Consider the following 21,384-nt stretch of genomic DNA (forward strand, 5'->3'; position numbering starts at 1 on the left):
TTTTTTTGTTGTTGCAGTTTTATACAGCGCAAACTCGACCCAAAGGTATTGGAGCACTTTACATGAGCACCAGTTACATTACACAAGGACACTTTCATTTTATGTCGGCACAGGAACGGTTAATAGATTTGCCCAGACGCCATGACTCGTACCTGGGGCCTTATTTATGAAGGCCTAGCGCCGCTGGTGCGTTACTTTTAACATGGGAAAAAAGTGACGCACCGGTGGCGCAAGGCTTTCATAAATGAGGCCCCCGGTTCCCCAAATCCAAAGCCAGCAGCTCTGACCGTTACACCACATCCAGATGGGTAGTAGAGGGCAGCCCCCATGCTGAGAGACTCCTCTCTCCCCACCCCTTCTCTGAATCCGCAGGGTGTTTGATATTCACATCTCTTCCAGGTCATCACTGGAAACCATCTTGAGCTTGATTCGCCCTGGCATCTCAGCGGCTTCTTGGCCGGCTCTGTCCTGGAGCGGAACGGTCTGCAGTTCTCTGGGGTCGCTGGGCGAGGCAGGCAGCACCGCTTGTCCAAGGAGCTGGTCGCGGCAAACATTTCTGTTCCAGACCTGCAGACAGGGTTCAAAACAGGCAAGACACTGTTATTTCAGATGAATACCGATGCTGCCTTTCAAGGCCACAGAAATATCATGTCAGCCAAAGGATGCAGGCGTGAGCACTGCAGCAGCCGCAGTGCATCTGAGAGCTGCCAGAAAACAGAGTGAAGAACAAAGACTACTCAGTGCTTAAAATACCAGGTGCAGAGTTATCTCTGGAGAGAGGCTGCTTCTCTTCTGCATGAATTAGGAGAGGAGCCTTTTGTGGTCATTTAGAGATTGTCATAAATTTAACACAATTTGTTCTAAGAAAAGTAATATTACTACCATGCTTGTTGCCGCCTGCAAAATATAAGTGCCACATTTGCATAAATGAAAGAGGAAAGGATGCTGAGACAATACTTCTTCGTTATTCACCCTTCAAAACTGAAGTTGTTGTAGTGTCATGATCACTGGCTGCAATAACACAATAATCAATGTTGTGGTGTTAAACATCTCTAAAGAAGAGTCTAGAATTCCCTGGTACAGGTATTTTCCACTCGGTATTAATAACCTGAGCAAGAACATTTGGAATGCATTTTGGGATTTTGTTTATGCAGAAACCAAACATGATGCATAAGCTGAAAATCCTGCCTATGCCTTGTGCAATATCCTCTGAAAAAGCACATGGCCGAGCGCCTAGACAAGGCCTGTGAGCCATACATAACAGAAAAGCTGACACGCCACATCTAGAGGATTCGTGGCCTTTCTTTCAAAAGAATTGCAGAGACCCAAGAGCTTCAAAAGTGTTACCAGCACCAACCCCAAGAACATAACATAAATAACTGAGAGGTACCTGCACATCTCCCAACCAATCACGGTCCCCCTACTTATACTTTCTGCTTAATAGGGACCCGTTATATATTTCTAGACTTTCAGCAGGGGCAACAGCTAGGAGCAGCTAGATATAGCAACTACTACCACTATGGTCCTAATTCAAAGTTGTTCGGTAATATTACAAGTAGGTCTCTTCAAATCTACTGATTTATTGATTGAACATGCTCTCGGGGGACAGCACACAAAGCTCACACAGCAACACAAGGCCAGTGGTCCTCTAAGGCCCCTGGAGACAGCTGTCCCCATCCTGACCACAAGAGGGCGCCAGATTGTAACAACTGGCATCAACCCTGGCCTTCATAGTAAAAGAGGAGGTGAACCCGAACTGCAAATTGTTACATGGTCAGCGACTAGCTGCCGCCTCCCCCCCCAACCGGCACCCAACACCCAGAAACGTGGACACGAGACTTCTTTACTTTTTGGAAGGCGGGCGCTAGTCGCCCGGCCGTATTTATTAAGATTTGAAATTAAAAAAGGTTTTAATTGCATGATCAACAATTTATACAAAAATCAGCAGGACATTAGATACAAGTTTTTTGTCAACAAGTTTGAGAGCCTGACCTTAACAAAAACTCTAATACATGTTGTTTCCTAACCGAGTCTAACATCCTCATCTTGATTTTTGTACATTTCTGGCCATATGGCAAGGTCACTACCGGTGTCAGGTCCTACAAGCTGCGCCTCCCCTAGAGACGTGCGCATGCGCAGTGTTACCCCGGGAATTGCCCGGTCTACGCCCTGAACTCCATTTACCCACTAAAGGAGGGCCCTTACTCTGCGCCATCCGGTGACGTCATGAGTCCACGCGCGCGGGGTGGCTACCAGCCTAAGGAAAGCGTGAACTACTCCTACCCGCGCTCCTTTGCAGCATCAATTACCTTGCCCCTGGAGTTCTAGGAGTGGCCCGCAGGCCCCTCCCCCTGGGCGGGAACCTCCATAGGATGATGCCCGCCCCCTCAGACCTCAAATATGTGCTCACCGATAATGACCTTACCGCATGCCCCATACCTAATAAATACGACGACCTATGGGAAAAAATTCTAAAGGACAGCTACACTGGCTAATAAATAACAGCATCACCGTACAACTACAAAGGGAAAAAAGGCCTAAAGACACTTGGCATCAAAGACAATTACTTCACACACAGTTTTGCTAAAAGGGGAAACAAATTCCTAAACAAAAGCATCATCAAAATATACCGACAGATCCATGTCTACTACCATGAAAGACATGTGGACAGTACCTCCGCCAACTTACCATTAAACCAGACATAATGAATGCCACAAGACTTTGTTCCAAGGGATGGTGGGTGGGAAAACAAAGAAGCCCCGAGCGCGGGGCACACGGTGCTGTGGGGGAGCGTCCAGGGACAAGGGGGTCTCCTGGGCGCTCCCCACCTCTTTATTCTCAAGGGGCCAGGCAGGAGGGGGGCACCACCCCCCCGGCCCGCCCCTTCTGTAGCCCGCCCCCCCTGACCCGGACCTTCTCCCTGGTATCCGGGTCAGGGAGGCCGCCGGCCAATCGGTGGTGGGTCGCGCCCACCAGGGCGCGCCCCCACCACCGAGAGGCACAAAAGGAGAAAGGGGGTGAGACGGTCGCCGCGCCGCCATGCGTGCGGGGGGGCCGAGGGCCCCCCTTTTCACATGGTCAGCGACTAGCTGCCGCCTCCCCCCCCAACCGGCACCCAACACCCAGAAACGTGGACACGAGACTTCTTTACTTTTTGGAAGGCGGGCGCTAGTCGCCCGGCCGTATTTATTAAGATATGAAATTAAAAAAGGTTTTAATTGCATGATCAACAATTTATACAAAAATCAGCAGGACATTAGATACAAGTTTTTTGTCAACAAGTTTGAGAGCCTGACCTTAACAAAAACTCTAATACATGTTGTTTCCTAACCGAGTCTAACATCCTCATCTTGATTTTTGTACATTTCTGGCCATATGGCAAGGTCACTACCGGTGTCAGGTCCTACAAGCTGCGCCTCCCCTAGAGACGTGCGCATGCGCAGTGTTACCCCGGGAATTGCCCGGTCTACGCCCTGAACTCCATTTACCCACTAAAGGAGGGCCCTTACTCTGCGCCATCCGGTGACGTCATGAGTCCACGCGCGCGGGGTGGCTACCAGCCTAAGGAAAGCGTGAACTACTCCTACCCGCGCTCCTTTGCAGCATCAATTACCTTGCCCCTGGAGTTCTAGGAGTGGCCCGCAGGCCCCTCCCCCTGGGCGGGAACCTCCATAGGATGATGCCCGCCCCCTCAGACCTCAAATATGTGCTCACCGATAATGACCTTACCGCCACAGGCCAGCATTGTTAACCGACGATCTGGCCTCCCCCTGCCTTGACCTACCCTAGAAAGTTCTCACTTTAGCAAAACCTTTCAACCAGGCCCTGACATTATCAGACCACAGGACCCTTCCTTCCTCCGTCAAATGGACTCCCCTCACCAGGTAGAATTATGCACCTCAAATACACCCATGTTGGATCGTCTGCAACCGAGGGGGGCTTGAAATAATTTTTCCCACTGTGTGTTGATCCTCTTTATCGAGTGATTCAACGCCCTGACCGAGTCCGCCCCTCGCCCCTGCCACCACGGGATAAGTTGAGACCCTACTACTGTGCCACCCGGGCAAGTCCTGAAGACCCACCCACAGTGGAGATGAACTCATCAATGAGTATTCGCCTCCCAAGTTTGGCCAAGTCAGTCCCCCCTAGGTGAAGTATCACCACTGACGGGGGGTCGGGCTGCTGAGCTAAGAGTCCCTGAAAGAAGTTCCTGAACTGACCAAGGCACAGTCCCCCAAACCAACTCTTCCCTGTCCCGCGTCCAGCCTGTTGCTTGTGCTGGCACATTGTAGCACCTCCACTTCTGGTGATGAGTTCCTCCCCTGCGTCACAGGTTTGAGAAACTGCCAGAACCAGGAAAAGACCAAGAAAACCTGGGTGACAATTCCCACTTCCACCTTAGGGAATGGGTAGCACTTACACCTGCCAGCAATACTTGGGCCCTTGGTGTCCTCTTTCTCGACGTATGCTTCCCTTTTGACGTCCACCCGCTGCTGATGTTGCGGTGTGGAGCACCCCTCCAATATCCGCCCTGGACCCAGCCGTGACTGACGTAAGCATCCCTTGAGCTGTCCACCTGTTGCAGCTGTTGTGATGTGGAGCACTCCAGATGTCCACCATGGACCCGGCCATACATAAGTGGAAAAGATAAACACAAACCATTAGTGTTTCTGGCGATAACTGCTGTACACGTGCTAGTCTTACATTGCCATCACTTGCTGAGTTTTAGATAAGAGTAGCGCCAGCTGCATACTCATTGACACTTCCGACTGTAAGCGTAAAGCATAGCCTCAGTTTGTGTCCCATGTAGTGTGACCGAATTAGTGTTACGGAGAGTGCCCTGTAGAATGACCTTTTCATTAGGAATAATATCCCGTGCGCAGTACAGTGACCCAGTGGCAGTGCCACAATATCCCGTATGCAGTACAGTGACCCAATGGCAATGCCATGGCACATTTATGGCTACTAAAAATTCCGCTGTAGACCAGGACATCACCTCCTATTCCTTATTTTCCACCCACGCCTTTAGGCCATAGGGTCTATGCTAGAAAAGGCCAGACTGTTTGCCAGTGCAGCATCTAGGGCTAAAAGGATTAGCACAGCCCTAACTATGCCAGGCCGTAAGCTGACCCAAGGGCCTTTTACGCTCGCCACTTTGACGTCTGGTCAATATCATCCACGGCAACCGTACATGATCCCACGCATCTCCAGAACTATGTGATGCCGCAACCAGGCTCTTGGGCACCTTCTAGGTGTGACAGCAGGGTGTGTCGGATTATCAGGACCCCCAAGTAATCTTTCTACAGGCTCTAGGCCCTGTCTCTATGCCATTTGTTGTTCCCCTACCTCTTTACTTATATATGGCTTTGGTACACCCCTAAAGCTCAATGTATCTGGTGCTAAATTACTGTGTGCTATATAGGTTTGCAGACTGTAATTATTCGCCTCTAATCTCATTATAGGCTCCACGTATACTGTGCCAATTTACTTGTGTGTTAAATAGGTTCACTGACTGTAATGTCATGCCATTAGCCTCGTAAAGGAACTAAATGATGTGTATTTGTTATACACCTGTTCTCTTTCCATTTACTCATTCATGAAATTATAGACTGGTAAAACAAGCCGCTCTACATTCCTTCAAGACTTAGCCTGAAGTCTGCACGCGATACAGCTACCACTAAGATAGCTTTCTAATAATGTTGACTTTAACCTATCATGAAGGGTCGTTTGGACTGGTGCAATGTCCCCACTTGAATACTGAACAGCGCCTCAGATGTTGATTACCTCACAATGAAATAAGTCCCTTGCTTGGCTTTCTGCTTTGGCTTGCAAAGGAATGTTGGACCTGGGAAACTGGCTTTCTCAGTCTCGACAAGCCCTACCCTTAGATGTGCGTTAATCCCCAGGAGGACCCCAAGAGAAGGTGGTATACCTTATTCGTGACTAGTTCCACTATTGTTCTAACTATCCCCTCAGCAGACACCAATCATTGTAATTCTAGAGTGTCAAATTTGACTTAAGTCACTGGCTGTTCCTTGCGTGAGATAAATAAGCAGGCAAGTGCCTGGAGGACATCAATAAAGAAGCCCAGGAATTTCACAAAACAACCCAATGTAGAATGAGGATTCGAGCGAGCCAATTCGGCTGTCATAAATCCTTTTAGCAAGCGAAGCGGTGTACGCTTCCGCAAGGGATAGTTCATGGAGCAACCATAGGAGTAACCGGTAATATGCTGAATATATACCTTGTGTTTCTTGTGAACCGGTCAAAACTCAATGTAACGGTCAATGGTACTTGCCCAAACGTTTGAGAGAGCCTAGCACAGCTTCAGTTGTATTACATAAAGACCATTGAAATCAGACATTCAATAGGAGTGCCTAGGATAGCACCTGTTGCATTACCATCTGACTTTCAACTGAGAGTGTTTAGCATAGCATCAGTTGTGTTACATGAGGAACATTAAAATTAGGCTTACAGTGAGGGTGCCTAGCATAGTACCAGGTGCCTACAAAGGGACCTCTTCGGGCATTTCTGCAAGAGATTAAATGCTTCACCCAGCATCCCCTGTGTCAATGCCATTGTATGACCCAAAAATGAAGCCTTTGAAGGGGAAGGGCAAGTACCATCCCCCATCTTGGACCCTTATGAGAAGCATTTCCAACAACATGAAATGCCCATAGCTAACCTACTGTGTCTGACGAGTGGAAAATGCAATCAATTACTTTAGTTACAGACAGGCTCATTTCTTCAACAGCATACCATGTACCTGTCCCCCTAAGGTGAACTCCACTTGTGTGCCACCCCACAAATTAAAGAATGGACCTGGAGTATACAGTGAATGTAATAGCGCCTTCATGGTTACCTAAGGAAGGTACGGAGTATAAAGTAGAGTGACATTAGCGCATTCATGGTTACTTAAGGGATGTTGAAGCCATGGCACGAAATACACATTTCTTGCACTCGTCATACACATTCTGCACGCACAATCTGTAAATATGACACTAAGTATTATATACCTGTTGCACATACAGACTATAAACATGGGGGTATGTATGTATGTATGTATTCTGTGCCTAGTGTATACTTAGACTACAAAACACGGTACTGTGTGCTCCCCCCAGTCCCCAGTGTAACACATACAGAGTATGTAATTTAGTATTGTGCCTGGTGCACACACAGACTATGTATACTCCTATATCCTCAGTGCACACTACAGACTATACAAATGTTAGTATGTGCCTCATGTCCTGCTTTAACCAGTCCAAATATACATACATTACTATGTGATTCCTAGCACTTTCTGTTTGCACACATTCAGACTGCAACATACCACTACGTATTTATTGCACACATACGCAAACTGTAAACATGGCAGTGATCGCCTTGAGTGTTTAGTGCACATGCCAACTGTGCTTAGACGTACCAGAAACATAACGTAACTAATGCCCACCACTAGATTCTGCAGCGTGTTTATCGTGTACTCAACACATACCCGCTGTAAACTTGACACTGTTCATCCTGTGCTTAGTGCACACACACATAAAAATCACTTTAACGATTTATGCATATCCTGTGTTTAAAACATAAATTGTCAATTATCGACTTTACCCATGATTCTCAGGTGCTTTGTGCACACACAGACACAAAACTGCGTGATATGTTTATCCTGTGCCTAAAACATACAAGTCAACCTCACACGTCTTTATCCTGCGGTTAGTGCACGGACACACACACTGACATACTTTGCATAAAGTGTTGTATGTGTCCTGTGTCAAACATGCAAAAGGACACTCTGTAATTTATAAATTGTGCTTGTCCTGTGCTTAGTGGGCTCCACCTATAAACCCACCATAAACAATGTGTTAAGTTTATATTGTGCTTAAATTTTTCAAGGACACTCTATAAGCTCTACACTGCATTTATCATGTGCTTACCACACACAAAGACACTCTGATAAACCCACCAGAAACAATATATTAAGTTTATCTTGTGCTTAAAATTTACGCATGTGTGTATGTTATTAGCGCATACAGACACGCTCTTAACAATGCGTTGTGTTTATACAATGAATATATAAAACAAAGCAGTTTAAAAAAAAAAAAAACCTACAAAGACCCTGCCTCATTACAGAAAGGGCATCTGCAGCAGGTTGTTGTTTCCACAATTTAAAAGAAAGGTCAAGTGTATGCGATATAACAAACAATAAAAGTGCACTGAAGTGGGACTGCCAGCGAGGCAGACCGCGATCAACAACAAGTTTGTCATTGAACTCTGGAGCAGAAACGCGCTGTATACTGCATCCAGGGCGCAGGCTCACCTGGGGAGGGCAAGAGCTTCCTGTGTCATCGCTATGAGTAATTGAGGCAACAGAACTCGACAGTGGCCTCAGTGCAGCAAGGGACACGACTTATATAATTAAAACAAATAAACAGATTTGTACCTCGCTTTCCTTCATAACAATATAGTTTGACCCTGCATGTGTAAAGTTTATGACTTTCCGGGAGTGCCTGCTCCTGAGCTACATAGGACAATATGCATAAATAAGGAAGCCTGTTGATTGTATGGTAGCTTCTGAAAACAGCGCTAACAGCAGAGTACAAAGTTCCCCAGGGGGCGTTAAACCGTGTGGAGCAAGGAGTTGGTATTATGAATACCGTGGCTGTGAAGAAAGGGTTCCCTAGTCGGAACTTAGAGAGCCTCACACACCCAAAGTAATAAGCGTGAAACACACCCTTACTAGAGGGTGTCCGGTGTCATCATCGGCTCACTGCCCCTCGTCAGACCGGCGCTGCAATATCTGACGGAGTCCCCAAAGGTACTCTTTTGACGGGGTTCTTTTAGTTCCTTGCCGATGGTGGATGTGGGTGAGGATGAAAAGAAGGTGTAGTCAGTGCAGTGGTGAGTGAAGGCGATAAAAAAGGTAATCAGTCCACTTGCAACTTTAATAACGTGGCTGATTCCTTAGTTAAAAGGGGTGGGAGGGGAGTTTAGAGACCGTAAAAGGTGTACAGAACAATAACTCTACCCCCTAGTGTGGTCAACATGTTTCTCGCCGAAAGGCGATTCGTCAGGACCTAAAATAAAGTACTACACAAAGAAAAGTGAACTCAATGCTCAATCTATATAAAGAAAGCAAATACAACCTCGCTGGGTCGGAGGACAAGAGGGCCAAGGGGTCCTGCTCTATTTAGGCGACCCTAAGGGGATTGAGAATGGGCCCCGCAGCAAGCTCCCGTGAGGCCAGCGTAATAAGGATTGGATACACCTTTGAGTAGACACTGGAACGGCGGAACACCTACCCCTCACGCTCGCGGCACCTGGTCAGGGTGCGGAGCTGCTGAAAACACCCATAATCGAATTTTCTAATAGTATATCAGTATTTAGGTCCATACAACAGAAAGATCCCTCAATCCATTTTAAAGAATGGTTATTGAATCAGGACAACAATCCGTGATTGGATTGTGGTAATGTTGCTAAACAATAATAACTATTATACATATTATGCCATGCCTGCGAAAATAAATGTTCCCCTACCACAAAGGGCATGTGGTGCTACTGTATCAATAAAACAGATTGACAATATCATTACTGTGTTGTAAAGGCCACCTTCCGCGTTTGGTCACAGCTAAATACCTTTGTTCACATTTTTCGGCACTTGAAAAATAAAAACATGTGATAAGCATACATGCCGATCCACTGAGTGCAATATGGTGTTTCCTACGTTTGTTGAGGTTTTTTAATGGATTGCAAACAATCCTGCTGCACCAATTTGAAATCGAACACACGCACCCAAAGTGACGAAATCTTTCAAACTACGCGACCACAATAGCTTACAGCGTGATCAACTCGAGAATTACCCTCTCATTAATCACGAGTGAAACTCAAAATACGACAGCGAAGACACAGCTTGTAAAAAGGAAGAGGGAGGATATTAGTTTGCAGCTCAGATGGGACTTGAACCCACAATCCCTGGCTTAGGCAGGCCACAGTGCCTTAGCCATTAAGCCACTGAGGTACACATTTGGAGTATGCTGATCCTTCCCACAGCCTCAACCTTACAAAGCCTCAGGTGACACAATTCTTCAAACCCACTGTGCTGAAACTGAGCGCTCACCCCAAGTCCACACAGCTGTTCGCTCCCCACTTAACTGAACTGTGTAATCCATCCCGTGGCTGGTCCAACACGATCGGATCAAACACTGGACCGCTACTCTCTCCACTAATTACGCCAAAACAAAGAAGCCCCGAGCGCGGGGCACACGGTGCTGTGGGGGAGCGTCCAGGGACAAGGGGGTCTCCTGGGCGCTCCCCACCTCTTTATTCTCAAGGGGCCAGGCAGGGGGGGGGCACGCCCCCCCCCGGCCCGCCCCTTCTGAAGCCCGCCCCCCCTGACCCGGACCTTCTCCCTGGTATCCGGGTCAGGGAGGCCGCCGGCCAATCGGTGGTGGATCGCGCCCACCAGGGCCCGCCCCCACCACCGAGAGGCACAAAAGGAGAAAGGGGGTGAGACGGTCGCCGCGCCGCCATGCGTGCGGGGGGGCCGAGGGCCCCCCCTTTTCATTGGGAACAGTGATTCGAGCATCCTTGCATTGGAGCTGCTGAAGAGACAGAAATACAATTCAGGAACTATCAACAAAGACTCATGAGTGCCTAATAGACATGAGACAGCTTTTCAAAAAAAGCCTGGGAAGTACTTGTGAGGATGTAGGTGGCTAAACACAGCGCAAACAAAAATGTAGTGAAAGTACAAATACAGGGGCTTATTTACAAGCCCCTTGCGCCTATTTTGCGTCATTTTTTAAATGGGAAAAGTGACCGCATGAGTGGCGCAAGGGGCTTGTAAATAAGACCCATGATATCCAAGCTAATTATGTTAAAGTAAATTGTTGAACTACCAGCCCTCCCACGCCTACCAAACTTCAGGAAAATGATCAAGAAAAAGCAGGGACAATAACTAACCATTGGATTGATTTTCTCACCTTGTTCTGTTTGGCTACAGATGGGTTTAATGTAACCATAACAACAAAAGATTGTGCCTTGTTAGAGAGAAGAGCGGTACAAGAGGGGGTGGTGATGGACGGAGCATCTGAACCAATCAAACACTCACACCCAGTCAACAGATCTGGGTTTAATCCATCACCGTTCTTTAGCCCACTCTGCCACCCCAGTTCAGACATGGCCATTTGCAAATCAGTCTGACCCTGTGCCTCATGGGAACAGTCCAGCCCGAACTGCCAAGCCATGCCTTCCCTGGACCGGAAACAAGCTTCCGAGGATTGGTTTCTGGCATTTCAGCCGTCTTCAGCCCGGCTTGCTTGAATCCAGTGGCAAAGTGAGCAAGGGACTCACGTCTAAGCATACCCTGCCAACTTATGGCGAACAAAGCGGTACAAAAGGGGGTGGTAATGGACGGAGCATCTGAACCAATCAAACACTCACACCCAGTCAACAGATCTGGGATTAATCCATCACCGTTCTTTAGCCCACTCTGCCACCCCAGTTCAGACATGGCCATATGCAAATCAGTCTGACCCTGTGCCTCATGGGAACAGTCCAGCCCGAACTGCCAAGCCATGCCTTCCCTGGACCGGAAACAAGCTTCCTTGTTAGAGAGAAGGGCATGTATGCAGAATCCAACTAGGTTCTTTAAAAAGCCCTCACTCACCAACCTAGTTGGTGACATGCTTCATGATTGGGCCCCACCAGAAGAGGCCGAATGCCACCCTGGTGTTCTGTGGAGCTGGTTTCATGTGATTTGTGATAAGTGCTAGTGGAATAAAAATGTCTAGATTGTGTCGAAAAAGGACATATTTATTAGTTGACCAATCCGACATAGATAAAAACAAAATGTGGGATATATGACTGAATAAATTGTTCAGCTATATCCACTGGTGTGTGGTCAACATGTTTCTGCCTATGTGTGGTAATTAATCAGGCATTCGTCAGGACCGAAAAAAAGTAAACCTCGGCGGTTTGGGCGCGCTAAGGCCCACCCGAACCTGAGGTTATGAGTGTGAAAAATATCTCAAAAACGTAATAGTCTAGTGCTCCCCGTGTTGAAAGGAACCGAGTTTATAATGAGGTGTAATCACTTACTACACCATGGGTCTCAGGAGGGGGGTGGTGGCAAAATGGCACACGGCCCTCGCTGCCAGGCACCCGCCTGGTACCTACGCTGTCCCTCTTGTGACCGGACCCCGCACACACTTTTGTCCTAGGTCCTCATAAGGGGAATATTCATCTAAATCTTTTGCCAAATCCCTGTCAAACACTCCGATCTTTCGGAGGACCTGACGTAATATGAGTCAAAATTTAGTCATATAAATAGAGAGAAATATAGTACACGTAAACTGTTTTATAACGCATGGTATAAATGTTATACGCTCTGCTTTGGTTACTTGAAACATCGTTTCTGCTGTGGCAAAGGAATGCAAAGTTAAGACTCATTCGCTGTTCCGACTGCGTTGTTAAGGAACATGTGGTTTAGGCATGCGTGGTTGTGTCATACAACCGATTGGTTCTTTCTGCAAGAAGGCAACTGCCAATACTGTGCACTCGCACGCGCAAAGGGGACCTGGCTGTACACGTGCATGTGCACCGGACCCTATTCTTAACAGGGTCACCTGTGATACCTATTTTGGATGGCTGTGGGGTGAGTGGTAGGACTGCCCTTGGGAGGGGCTGACACATGACCTGTCCTGCAGGACATTACACTGGCTACGCACAGTCCACAATCACTTGTGTGGTACTTGGCGCACAAGCGTTAAATGAAGACCTAGAGTTGCAGCTTCTGGGCCAGGCATTCTGTTTGATGGTACCCAAATGCTCATGGAGACAGGGTATGCACTAAGAAGTAACCATAACGTAACTTTATCCTTTTTTTCCAGCAGTAAAATAATTTACAATTGGTGCTATATCAATTTAGCATACTGACTGAAATTTGTATTGTGAGCCTTGATATCTTTCAAGGGCGAATGTGGTTTGTTTTGTTGTCAAATGTTTTACCTTCTGACTTAGAAACTTTTCTGGAGCTTTTCATCCTGGGGGCTCTCGAAGTTCCCAGCCAGTCCGGATTCAGTGAGGGTCAAACTTATGGAAGTCCGACCTCTGGAGCATTCCAGCGGGATGAAGCAAGGATCCAGGTGACTCGCGTTTGAAGGCAGGCGGTTTAGCTCTCGCAGTTGTTCCGGGTCTTTACGAGGCCGAATTCGGTGGGGGTTCGCCGGCCTCGGATTTCACCTTATCCCGGTCAAACTCTGGAAGTAGGACCTATGGAGCTTTTCAGCGGGACAAACCTGGACGGCAGACTCACTCGCGGTTGATAGCAGGTTGGCTGGCCAGGTTGAGAAAGTCCACTTATGGAGCTTTTTCCCAAAGTTCCTCCAAACTTCTCAAAACTTCTGGAACTTCTTCCTGAAGTTCCCCAAAGGGTTCCAAAGTGGTGTCTCAAATTCACTCCAAGGGTCTGGAAGCTCCAAGATGGTCCTTGAAAGTTGAGGACTTCAAGTCCCACAATCCACTTGGACAAAACCCTTACAAATCCACTGGTAATTCTCCAGGTTGAGGATTCTTGGTGGTGATGTTCCAGGTGAGCTCTGTTAACCAGTAGCTTGCAGGGAGCCACTTTTAAGTCCTTTTACAGCAAGGTAGTCCTCAGGGCTGTAGTTCTAGATGGTGCAGAAGGCACAATCTTCATAGTGCAGGCCTTAGTGATTGCACCTCAAACTTCTCAGCATGGTGCTTTTTGCTCTCTTCGGTTTCAAGCAGCATATCTGAGAGGCTCTGCCTCTCTCAGATGCTTATTCCAACTTCTCTAGGTCAAGCAGGAGGTCACTCCTGTCCAATGGGTACCACCCCAAGGTATGACCACTTCCTTTAAAGTGTGGCACTATTTTGTCCCAGATTGCACGGGTTCTTCCAAATTCATCATGCCTGATTTTCCAGAAGGGGGAGAAGAGCTGGCTAAACACACCCCTAGGATGGCTAATCTCCGTAGTCTCTCCCCCTTAGATCCTCTCATTCCTTCTTTAAGCCTAGCATCTGGCTGGGTTCAAAAGAGTAGAGTTGTAAATGACACTGGTGTCTTCCCCTTCTCTTGAAGTCCATTGGTTATGCCTCCTAATCCGGCTCTGGCATTCCTGTGTAACAGAACACTGCCCTCTTAGTAGAGCTGGTTAACCCGAGGGGCCCTTTATCACCTCTTCAAAGGAGGCTGGCTAATCCACTTAACTCTGACCAATGAGGGCAGACCACTAGAAGGCTGAATCTGAGATTACAGTCAAGAAAGTCTTTTAACTTCCTGTCTGTACATTTTGGGAGAAATTCAACAATATCATATTGTTGGATTAATTAATACCATTCTGGGAAGTCTTTGAATGCTATTTCTATCATTCTCCTATCAGGATTTAGTAGTTAATAACGTCTTGCCGTGTTAACCCATGTGGCAGGGGATTTGCAATGGGAAAAATGACTTAGGCCATTTTTCCAGCACCACGGCTTATAAGAACATATTTTTTAAGTACTCTGCCAATATCTACGGGACCCCCACCCCTGGAACACCTAGGGGAGACTTTAGGGGTTCTGAATATGTAGAAATATTGCATATCCTCCCTCCACAGTGCTCCTACACCAAATCGATTTTGTGCAGCACTTTATCACAATGCGGGGAGTGAAATGTGCAATTTGACTTACCCCAGGGCATATAAACTCATTTTTTAAGGGTCCTCCTTATAAATACCTGACCCCTCAAACCTGGGACACCCAGAGGAGACCCTGGAGATATCTAATATGCCCAAACATTGTAGGTTATCCATTTTGTAAGTGCCCCTAACATCAAAGCAGAGTTTTGGCACAATTTAAGTTGTTAAAAGCAGTCCTGCAACACAGGGCTACTTTTAAATGGATCTCAGGCTCAGCAGTGCACACATGTAAGTACAGAAAGGGTTGCTGGCCTCTAAACTGCCATGTCTTATTATATACTAGGGACAAAGAGGTAGTTTCAACCCCCCTGCCCTATTATATACCAGGCAAAACCACAGGGGATGATGGACGTAGGTAGATCTTATCAGTACCTGTGAGGTGCTCTGTAAAAAAACACATACATGACAAACCCAACACATTACATAAAACACACTCTCTATGTAAAATCCAGTGGTTGCTGTAGTCATCCCCTATTTTCTAATAGTAACACGTAGTAAATTGTGAGAAAAGTACTGCGTTTTTGGAGAGCAAAAGCATACTTGTTTAAAGAAGTCATATTGCATCATGAGCCTTACGAGGGCGTAGTTTGCTTAATAGCACTCTGCGGAGGTAACAGTGGAAAAAGAGAGGCGAAGCCATCAGTATTTTACAAAGGTACTCACATCATCGTGGCGGTCCGGTATCATGACTTCGGCTATGCAATACTTACAAGGTGAGGAGGAAATTCCTGCCTGACTAACGCTCCCCTCACGGCTCCGTGGTGTAAAGGAAGCCACAAGGGAGTGCCTTATATCCTGTTGTTAATTGAATTGAATAATAGAGGGTTTCCCACCTAGTAGTAGTTACGTGCTGATCGAGTGTCCGCATGAACACGCGTGCTGAGCCCCCTTGCTGCTATTGCGTACTGGGCCGAAGAATAGCTCATCGCGCCTGCGTAGTGTCAATACGGGGCATCTGGATAAAGACTAGACCGCTGACTCGTGGTGGATTATTTCTATTCACTGCGGTTGCGCATTGGTTGTGCCGGTGAAAGGATATTGATTTACACAGTACTCCTTCATTGAGAGTTAAAAAATGGCAGTATAATGTGTAAAAAAAAAAACGGACATCACTACTACATTTTAGTTGAAAAAACACTGGGATGACTAAATTGCAAGTGGTACTCATGATAAAAATAAAAAAAAAACGACGTATCAACAAAGCTGCACTATCAAAATCCCAGTTCCCATGTTTAGATTGTCGGGTTCAAGGGACAGAGCTTGGTGGGTCTGACTGATTAACAATTACAAATTGGAGACGTCTTCTTGATTAGTTTTTAAAGGTTTTCCGTTTCATAGTTTTGGAATTAACAGAAGGAGAGAGAATGAAAAACGAAAAAAGGTTCAACAGGGGATGCTATTCCCATCGTCATGGTCATAGACAGCCTCAGGAGAACTGACTCCAAGGGATGTTGTCATTGAGTCCCATGACGTTAGTTCCCAAACGCAACACCCAGCGCTGTTCCTTCTCCAGCAAACCCGTTTCAGAGGGTAGTTGCTCTATGACCGTCCAGTGTAGGTCATTCACTGTGTGTGTTTCGTTTAGGAAATGGGAACCCATCTTCGTGGTGATTTTTTTTACAACGGATGTTACTTTTATGTTCACCTATCCGGGACTTGACAGGTCTTGACGTCATGCCTATATACTTGAGCCTATACGGGCACGTGATCAGGTATATGATGTTGCGGCTGTTACAATTGGTGAACTTCCTCTGTTCCCAACTTCTGCCATTCCTAAAATCAACCCATCTACTTTTCTTGGTAAGGTGACAAGTGCAGCAGTTTCCACATGGGTGGTGGCCTTGTACAGGGTGTACAGAAGGGTTGGTTGGAGAGGTCTCCCACCTGCGGGGGCGTGTGTGGCCCAGCATATACTTCAGATTCCTGCCCCTCTTGTGGGCAAACATTGGTTTTTCTAAATTGAGGTCGCCACAGGTGAGGGTTCTCCAGTGTCTGTTCACAATTTTAGAAATCACATCTGAATGGGTGCTGTACGTAGTTACACATATGGGTCTTGAGTCCGGCTCCTTAGGAGCCCTTTCTTCTAAGAAAGCCTTCCTGTGGTTATAACGTGCCCTTTTCATGGCCCTGTCGATGACAGGAGCCGGGTATTTACGACGGGAGAGTCCCTTGTAATCAGCGAGGTTGGTGCAGTTCCTCCTGAGGCGGAGAAACTTCTTTGATATTGGTTTAAAATGCTTGGTTGTCTTTAGTAACCCCGCTTCCGGGTAAATGTTGTTCACAGGATGAGATGCTCGTGAATTTAAGGTAGGGATTTTATTGGTTGATCCCAGCCACGGCCGGCAGTGGGAGTACCTGCAGGGTGGTGACGTGGGGAGGGAGAGGGGCAGGGTGGGGGGTAGTAATGTATGGATTACGGAGTTTTACAGGTAAGTAAACATTTAAATAAGTAAAATGAATTTCGTTGCGCGCAATGCATCGCATTTGGGGATACAGTGCACTCAACGAAATTTGTTTTATTTATTTAAATGTTTACTTACCTGGGAAGCTACGTAATCCATACATTACTACCCCCCACCCTGCCCCTCCCCCTCCCCACGTCACCGCACTGCAGGTACTCCCCCTGCCGGCCGCGGCTGGTTGATCCATGCCATGACTAGTTCAATGGATTCGGTGTCCCCCTCCCAGACTACCAACCCATCGTCTATGCATTACTACCATGTGATGATGTTCCTTCTGGAAGGGTTGTATGGACACACCCTCTCCACTCCCTTCCTTGATTTGTATCATATGCAAATCAGTCTGACCCTGTGCCTCGTGGGAACAGTCCAGCCTGAACTGCCAAGCCATGTCTTCCTTGGACCGGAAACAAGCATCCTGGGACCGGTTTCTGGCTAATCAGCCGTCATCAGCCAGGCTGGCTTGAATCCAGTGGCAAAGGGAGCAAGGGACCCACATCTGGGCATACCCTGCCAAAATTGGGTGAACAAAGCAAAACCAAAGGGGATGATGGAGGGATTGTTGAACATTGCAAGCACTCAACCCTAGCCAACTGATCTGGGTTTAATCCATCATCATTCTTTAGCTTACTTCGCCACCCCAGTTCAGACATGGCCATATGCAAATCAGTCTGACCATGTGCCTCAAGGGAACAGTCCAGACTAAACTCCCAAGCCATGTCTTCCCTGGACTGGAAACAAGCATCCTAGGGCCTTTTTCTGGCTAATCAGCCGTCATCAGCCAGGCTAGCCTGAATCCAGTGGCAAAGTGAGCAAGGGACCCACGTCTGGACATACCCTGCCAACTTAGGGCGAACAAAGCAAAACCAAAGAGGATGATGGACGGAGTGTTGGATATTGAAACCACTCACGACTGGTCAACTGTTATGTTATGTTATGCTATGTTAATTTATTTCTTCTATAGCGCACGGCTACTCCGAGGAGCATCCCGGCGCTTTGGCGAAGAATATCAGCAGATAAAAGCAGCCACACAACAGTAAAGAGCATAAAAAAAGAAATCTATTTCGTAAAGAGCCAAGTTTTCAGGTCCTTCCTAAAAGCAAGAAGACAAGAAGCCTGTCTAAGGGACAATGGTAAATCGTTCCAGGCCTTTGGTGTTAAATGGCGGAAAGACCGACCTCCCAATCTTGCACGTCGAATTGCAGGGACTGTCATCATAGACAAACCCGATGACCTCAGGGTCCTGCTAAGTACATACCGAGAAAGACGTTTCCCAATATACTTGGGGCCGATGCCGTGTAAGGCATTAAAGGCCACGGTCAGGCATTTGAAAAGAATTCGCTTGGAGATAGGTAGCCAGTGTAAGGTGTTCAATAAAACAGTGGCACCAGCTCTCCTCGGGAGTCCAAAGATGGTACGGGCTGCCGAGTTCTGGACTACTTGCAAACGGGTCATAAGATATTTCGGTAACCCCAGAAAAAGAGCGTTTGCGTAGTCCAGTCGTGAACCGATCAATGCCTGAACGACTGTTTTCCTATGGTCTAGTTATAGTAGAGGAAGAAATTTCCTCAACATCCGCAAAATGCCAAAGCATTTCCCTGATAGAGATGAGATGTGAGGCCCAAAAGATAGTTCTCAATCCACTATCACTCCCAAATTCATGGCCTTAAAAGACATATTATCAGGAGGAAACATATCTTGTGGCCACCAAGATTTCCAATTGGGTTCAGGGGCGCAGCTGAAAAAGAGGAGCTCTGACTTATCTGAGTTACATTTTAAGCCATGACATCTGAACCACTCAAATACCGCACCAAGGCAGTCCCTGATCTGAATGCCATTGAAGGACCCGCCCCTATCACATGTGAACAGGAGCTGGGTGTCATCAGCGTATGACACGATCTGGGCGCCAAAAGATTCCGCGACTACCGCCAGAGGGGCCATAAAGATGTTAAAAAGCATAGGGCTGAGAATGGAGCCCTGAGGGACTCCCACCTCTAGCGGAGCCATGTCAGCGGAAAAAGGAGGCGCCCAGATCGTTTGTCGGCGGTCGGCCAGAAAAGATTTAAGCCAGTTCCACACCGTTCCGCGAAGGCCACATTCCCAGAGTCTTGCAAGGAGGCCATCGTGAGGAACGGTGTCGAATGCCGCCGACAAGTCAAGCATGACTAACATGGCCTTTCCCCCAGAGTCGAGCACTTCCCTGATGGCATCAGTGACCTCGAGTAAAGCCGACTCCGTGCTAAAATTAGCACGGAAACCGGATTGCGAGGCGTGCAACAGGTCGTTTCCTTCGATGAAACTGGAAATTGTCCTGTGCACGTATCTCTCGGCCACTTTCGCCAGAGCAGGGAGAAGGGAGATTGGCCTGTAGTTGGCATGGATGAGGGGGTCCAAGGTAGGTTTCTTGAGCAGTGGTAGAATCATGGCGCGCTTCCATGCCTGAGGCACCTCCCCTGTAGACAGGGAGGTATTCAACAGGGGGTTCACCAAAATGTTAATGGCAGATGCCACTTTCCCCAAATATTTGGCCGGACATGGGTCTAAAGGAGAGCCAGATTTCAAACCTGATCTGGGTTTAATCCATCATCATTCTTTAGCTCACTCCGCCACCCCAGTTCAGACATGGCCATATGCAAATCAGTCTGACCCTGTGCCTCATGGTGTCGTAAATAAATAATTAATTACTGGTACTATTTTTCTATGCATTAACTGAAAACAGATAGCTCAATAAATAAGAGGCAGGATCCGTGGAATCTGAGTCAAACAGGCTTTAATTAGATGGCTCGAGCCAATGGACCATCGGGTTCCATCACCTGCAAAGGTTCAGGAAGGGACAGACACAAGGGGGAAGAAAATGGCATGGAATGGCAGCTGCAACGTCTCATTAACATTATACAGTATATATAGTAAAACAGTACAATTACATTGAATACAGTAGGCGTCACAAGTGACAAACGAAAGATAAGAACACATGGGCGTGAAAAGAAGGCGTGCACAGGGCGTGCACGAAGACATGTGGTGTAAACGTCACAGAAGTGTCATGAATGGGCGGATACATGGAGGGGGCTACCTGGGCAGCTGGAACCTTTAACCTACTGGTGCGCGCAAACGGGCCATGACGTGTAACTAGGGAGAGCTGGGGGCTCTGACTTCTGGCACTAGAAGAGGAGACTAAAGTCTGGGATGTCAAGACGACATGTACCTATAGCGTATCTGATATCTCGTGTTTGGAGAACATGTTGATAGAATCTAAAAGTCATCAGGGTAAAGGCTACTTGACACTAAGGCTGGTGCATGCATATACTTCTTAGTGTATTGCGTGTGCTATGAATCTTCTATGAATATTAATTCAGTAATTCTCTTGCATGGAGACAGAAAGACTAGACTATAGCTAAAGATGTTTATGCGGTTCGTTAGCTTAGGAATGTGAAACCGGGGAGCTGAACTGATAACTAGAGGCATAACATATTCTTGGCAGACAGGCAGGCAGGACAGGCCGGGCACCGCGCTGCTTGGCAGAAAGTAAGTGAAGGGTCAGGGATGCGGGAGGGGCTGCATCGCTCCTCAGAGTGGTTTCAGGAGACTGGAGCTTGAATCTGGTGTCCGGGCCCTATGAGGCCTAGAAACGGGGACAACTCGATGAATTAACGTGCACAATGTAAAACGTTGGCAACATAGGCCTAATACTCGTTGCTTTCAGGAGGACTGGATAACTGGTATACTAACGTCGGACACAACTATAATTGCGTCTTTATTCGGGCAAGGGGGAACATATGCATATCGATCATGCACATATAACATGCGATGGGGAACACGTAGGGACACATGACAGGGCAAAATATAATTTTCCTCATTCCCTCCTTGTTCCCTACGTTTCCTTCAAGAAACATCAATATTCATGATACCATCTATCTGTTCATAGAGCATCATTTGCTCGTCTCGAATCTTCTTGGGATGGGACTTCGGACTAGGAATACAAGAGGTAGCGCACAAGCCGCAAATCGCAGGGCCACATTGTAAACATAGACAACAACTGAATATGATCATTACTATTATTCCTAGGAATGACAGTACTTTCCATCCCCAGGCAGATATTATACTCCAGAGCCAACCGGACCATGTCCAGGTGCCTGGATTCTGGTGCAACTGATGGGCAATTTTATGAAGTCGGGTTATAGCTGAATAAATAGACGGTGCGTTATTAGGAATGAAAATGCAGCAACTAG

At 47.2% G+C, this 21,384-nt stretch overlaps 1 protein-coding gene across 1 annotated transcript in view; it reads right to left on the bottom strand.

Annotated features, from left to right (window-relative positions):
* Positions 1-247: 247 nt before the first annotated feature.
* Positions 248-21,384, bottom strand: part of CAPN6 (calpain 6) — a 551,200-nt gene continuing 530,063 nt past the window's right edge. The window contains exon 13 of the mRNA XM_078688803.1: positions 248-567. Within this exon, the coding sequence (XP_078544929.1) occupies positions 385-567 (183 nt within the window). The 3' untranslated portion in view covers positions 248-384. The remainder of the gene's footprint in view (positions 568-21,384) is intronic.

This window comes from Lissotriton helveticus, chromosome 4_1, assembly GCF_964261635.1.
Source record: "Lissotriton helveticus chromosome 4_1, aLisHel1.1, whole genome shotgun sequence".
Classification (NCBI taxonomy): domain Eukaryota; kingdom Metazoa; phylum Chordata; class Amphibia; order Caudata; family Salamandridae; genus Lissotriton; species Lissotriton helveticus.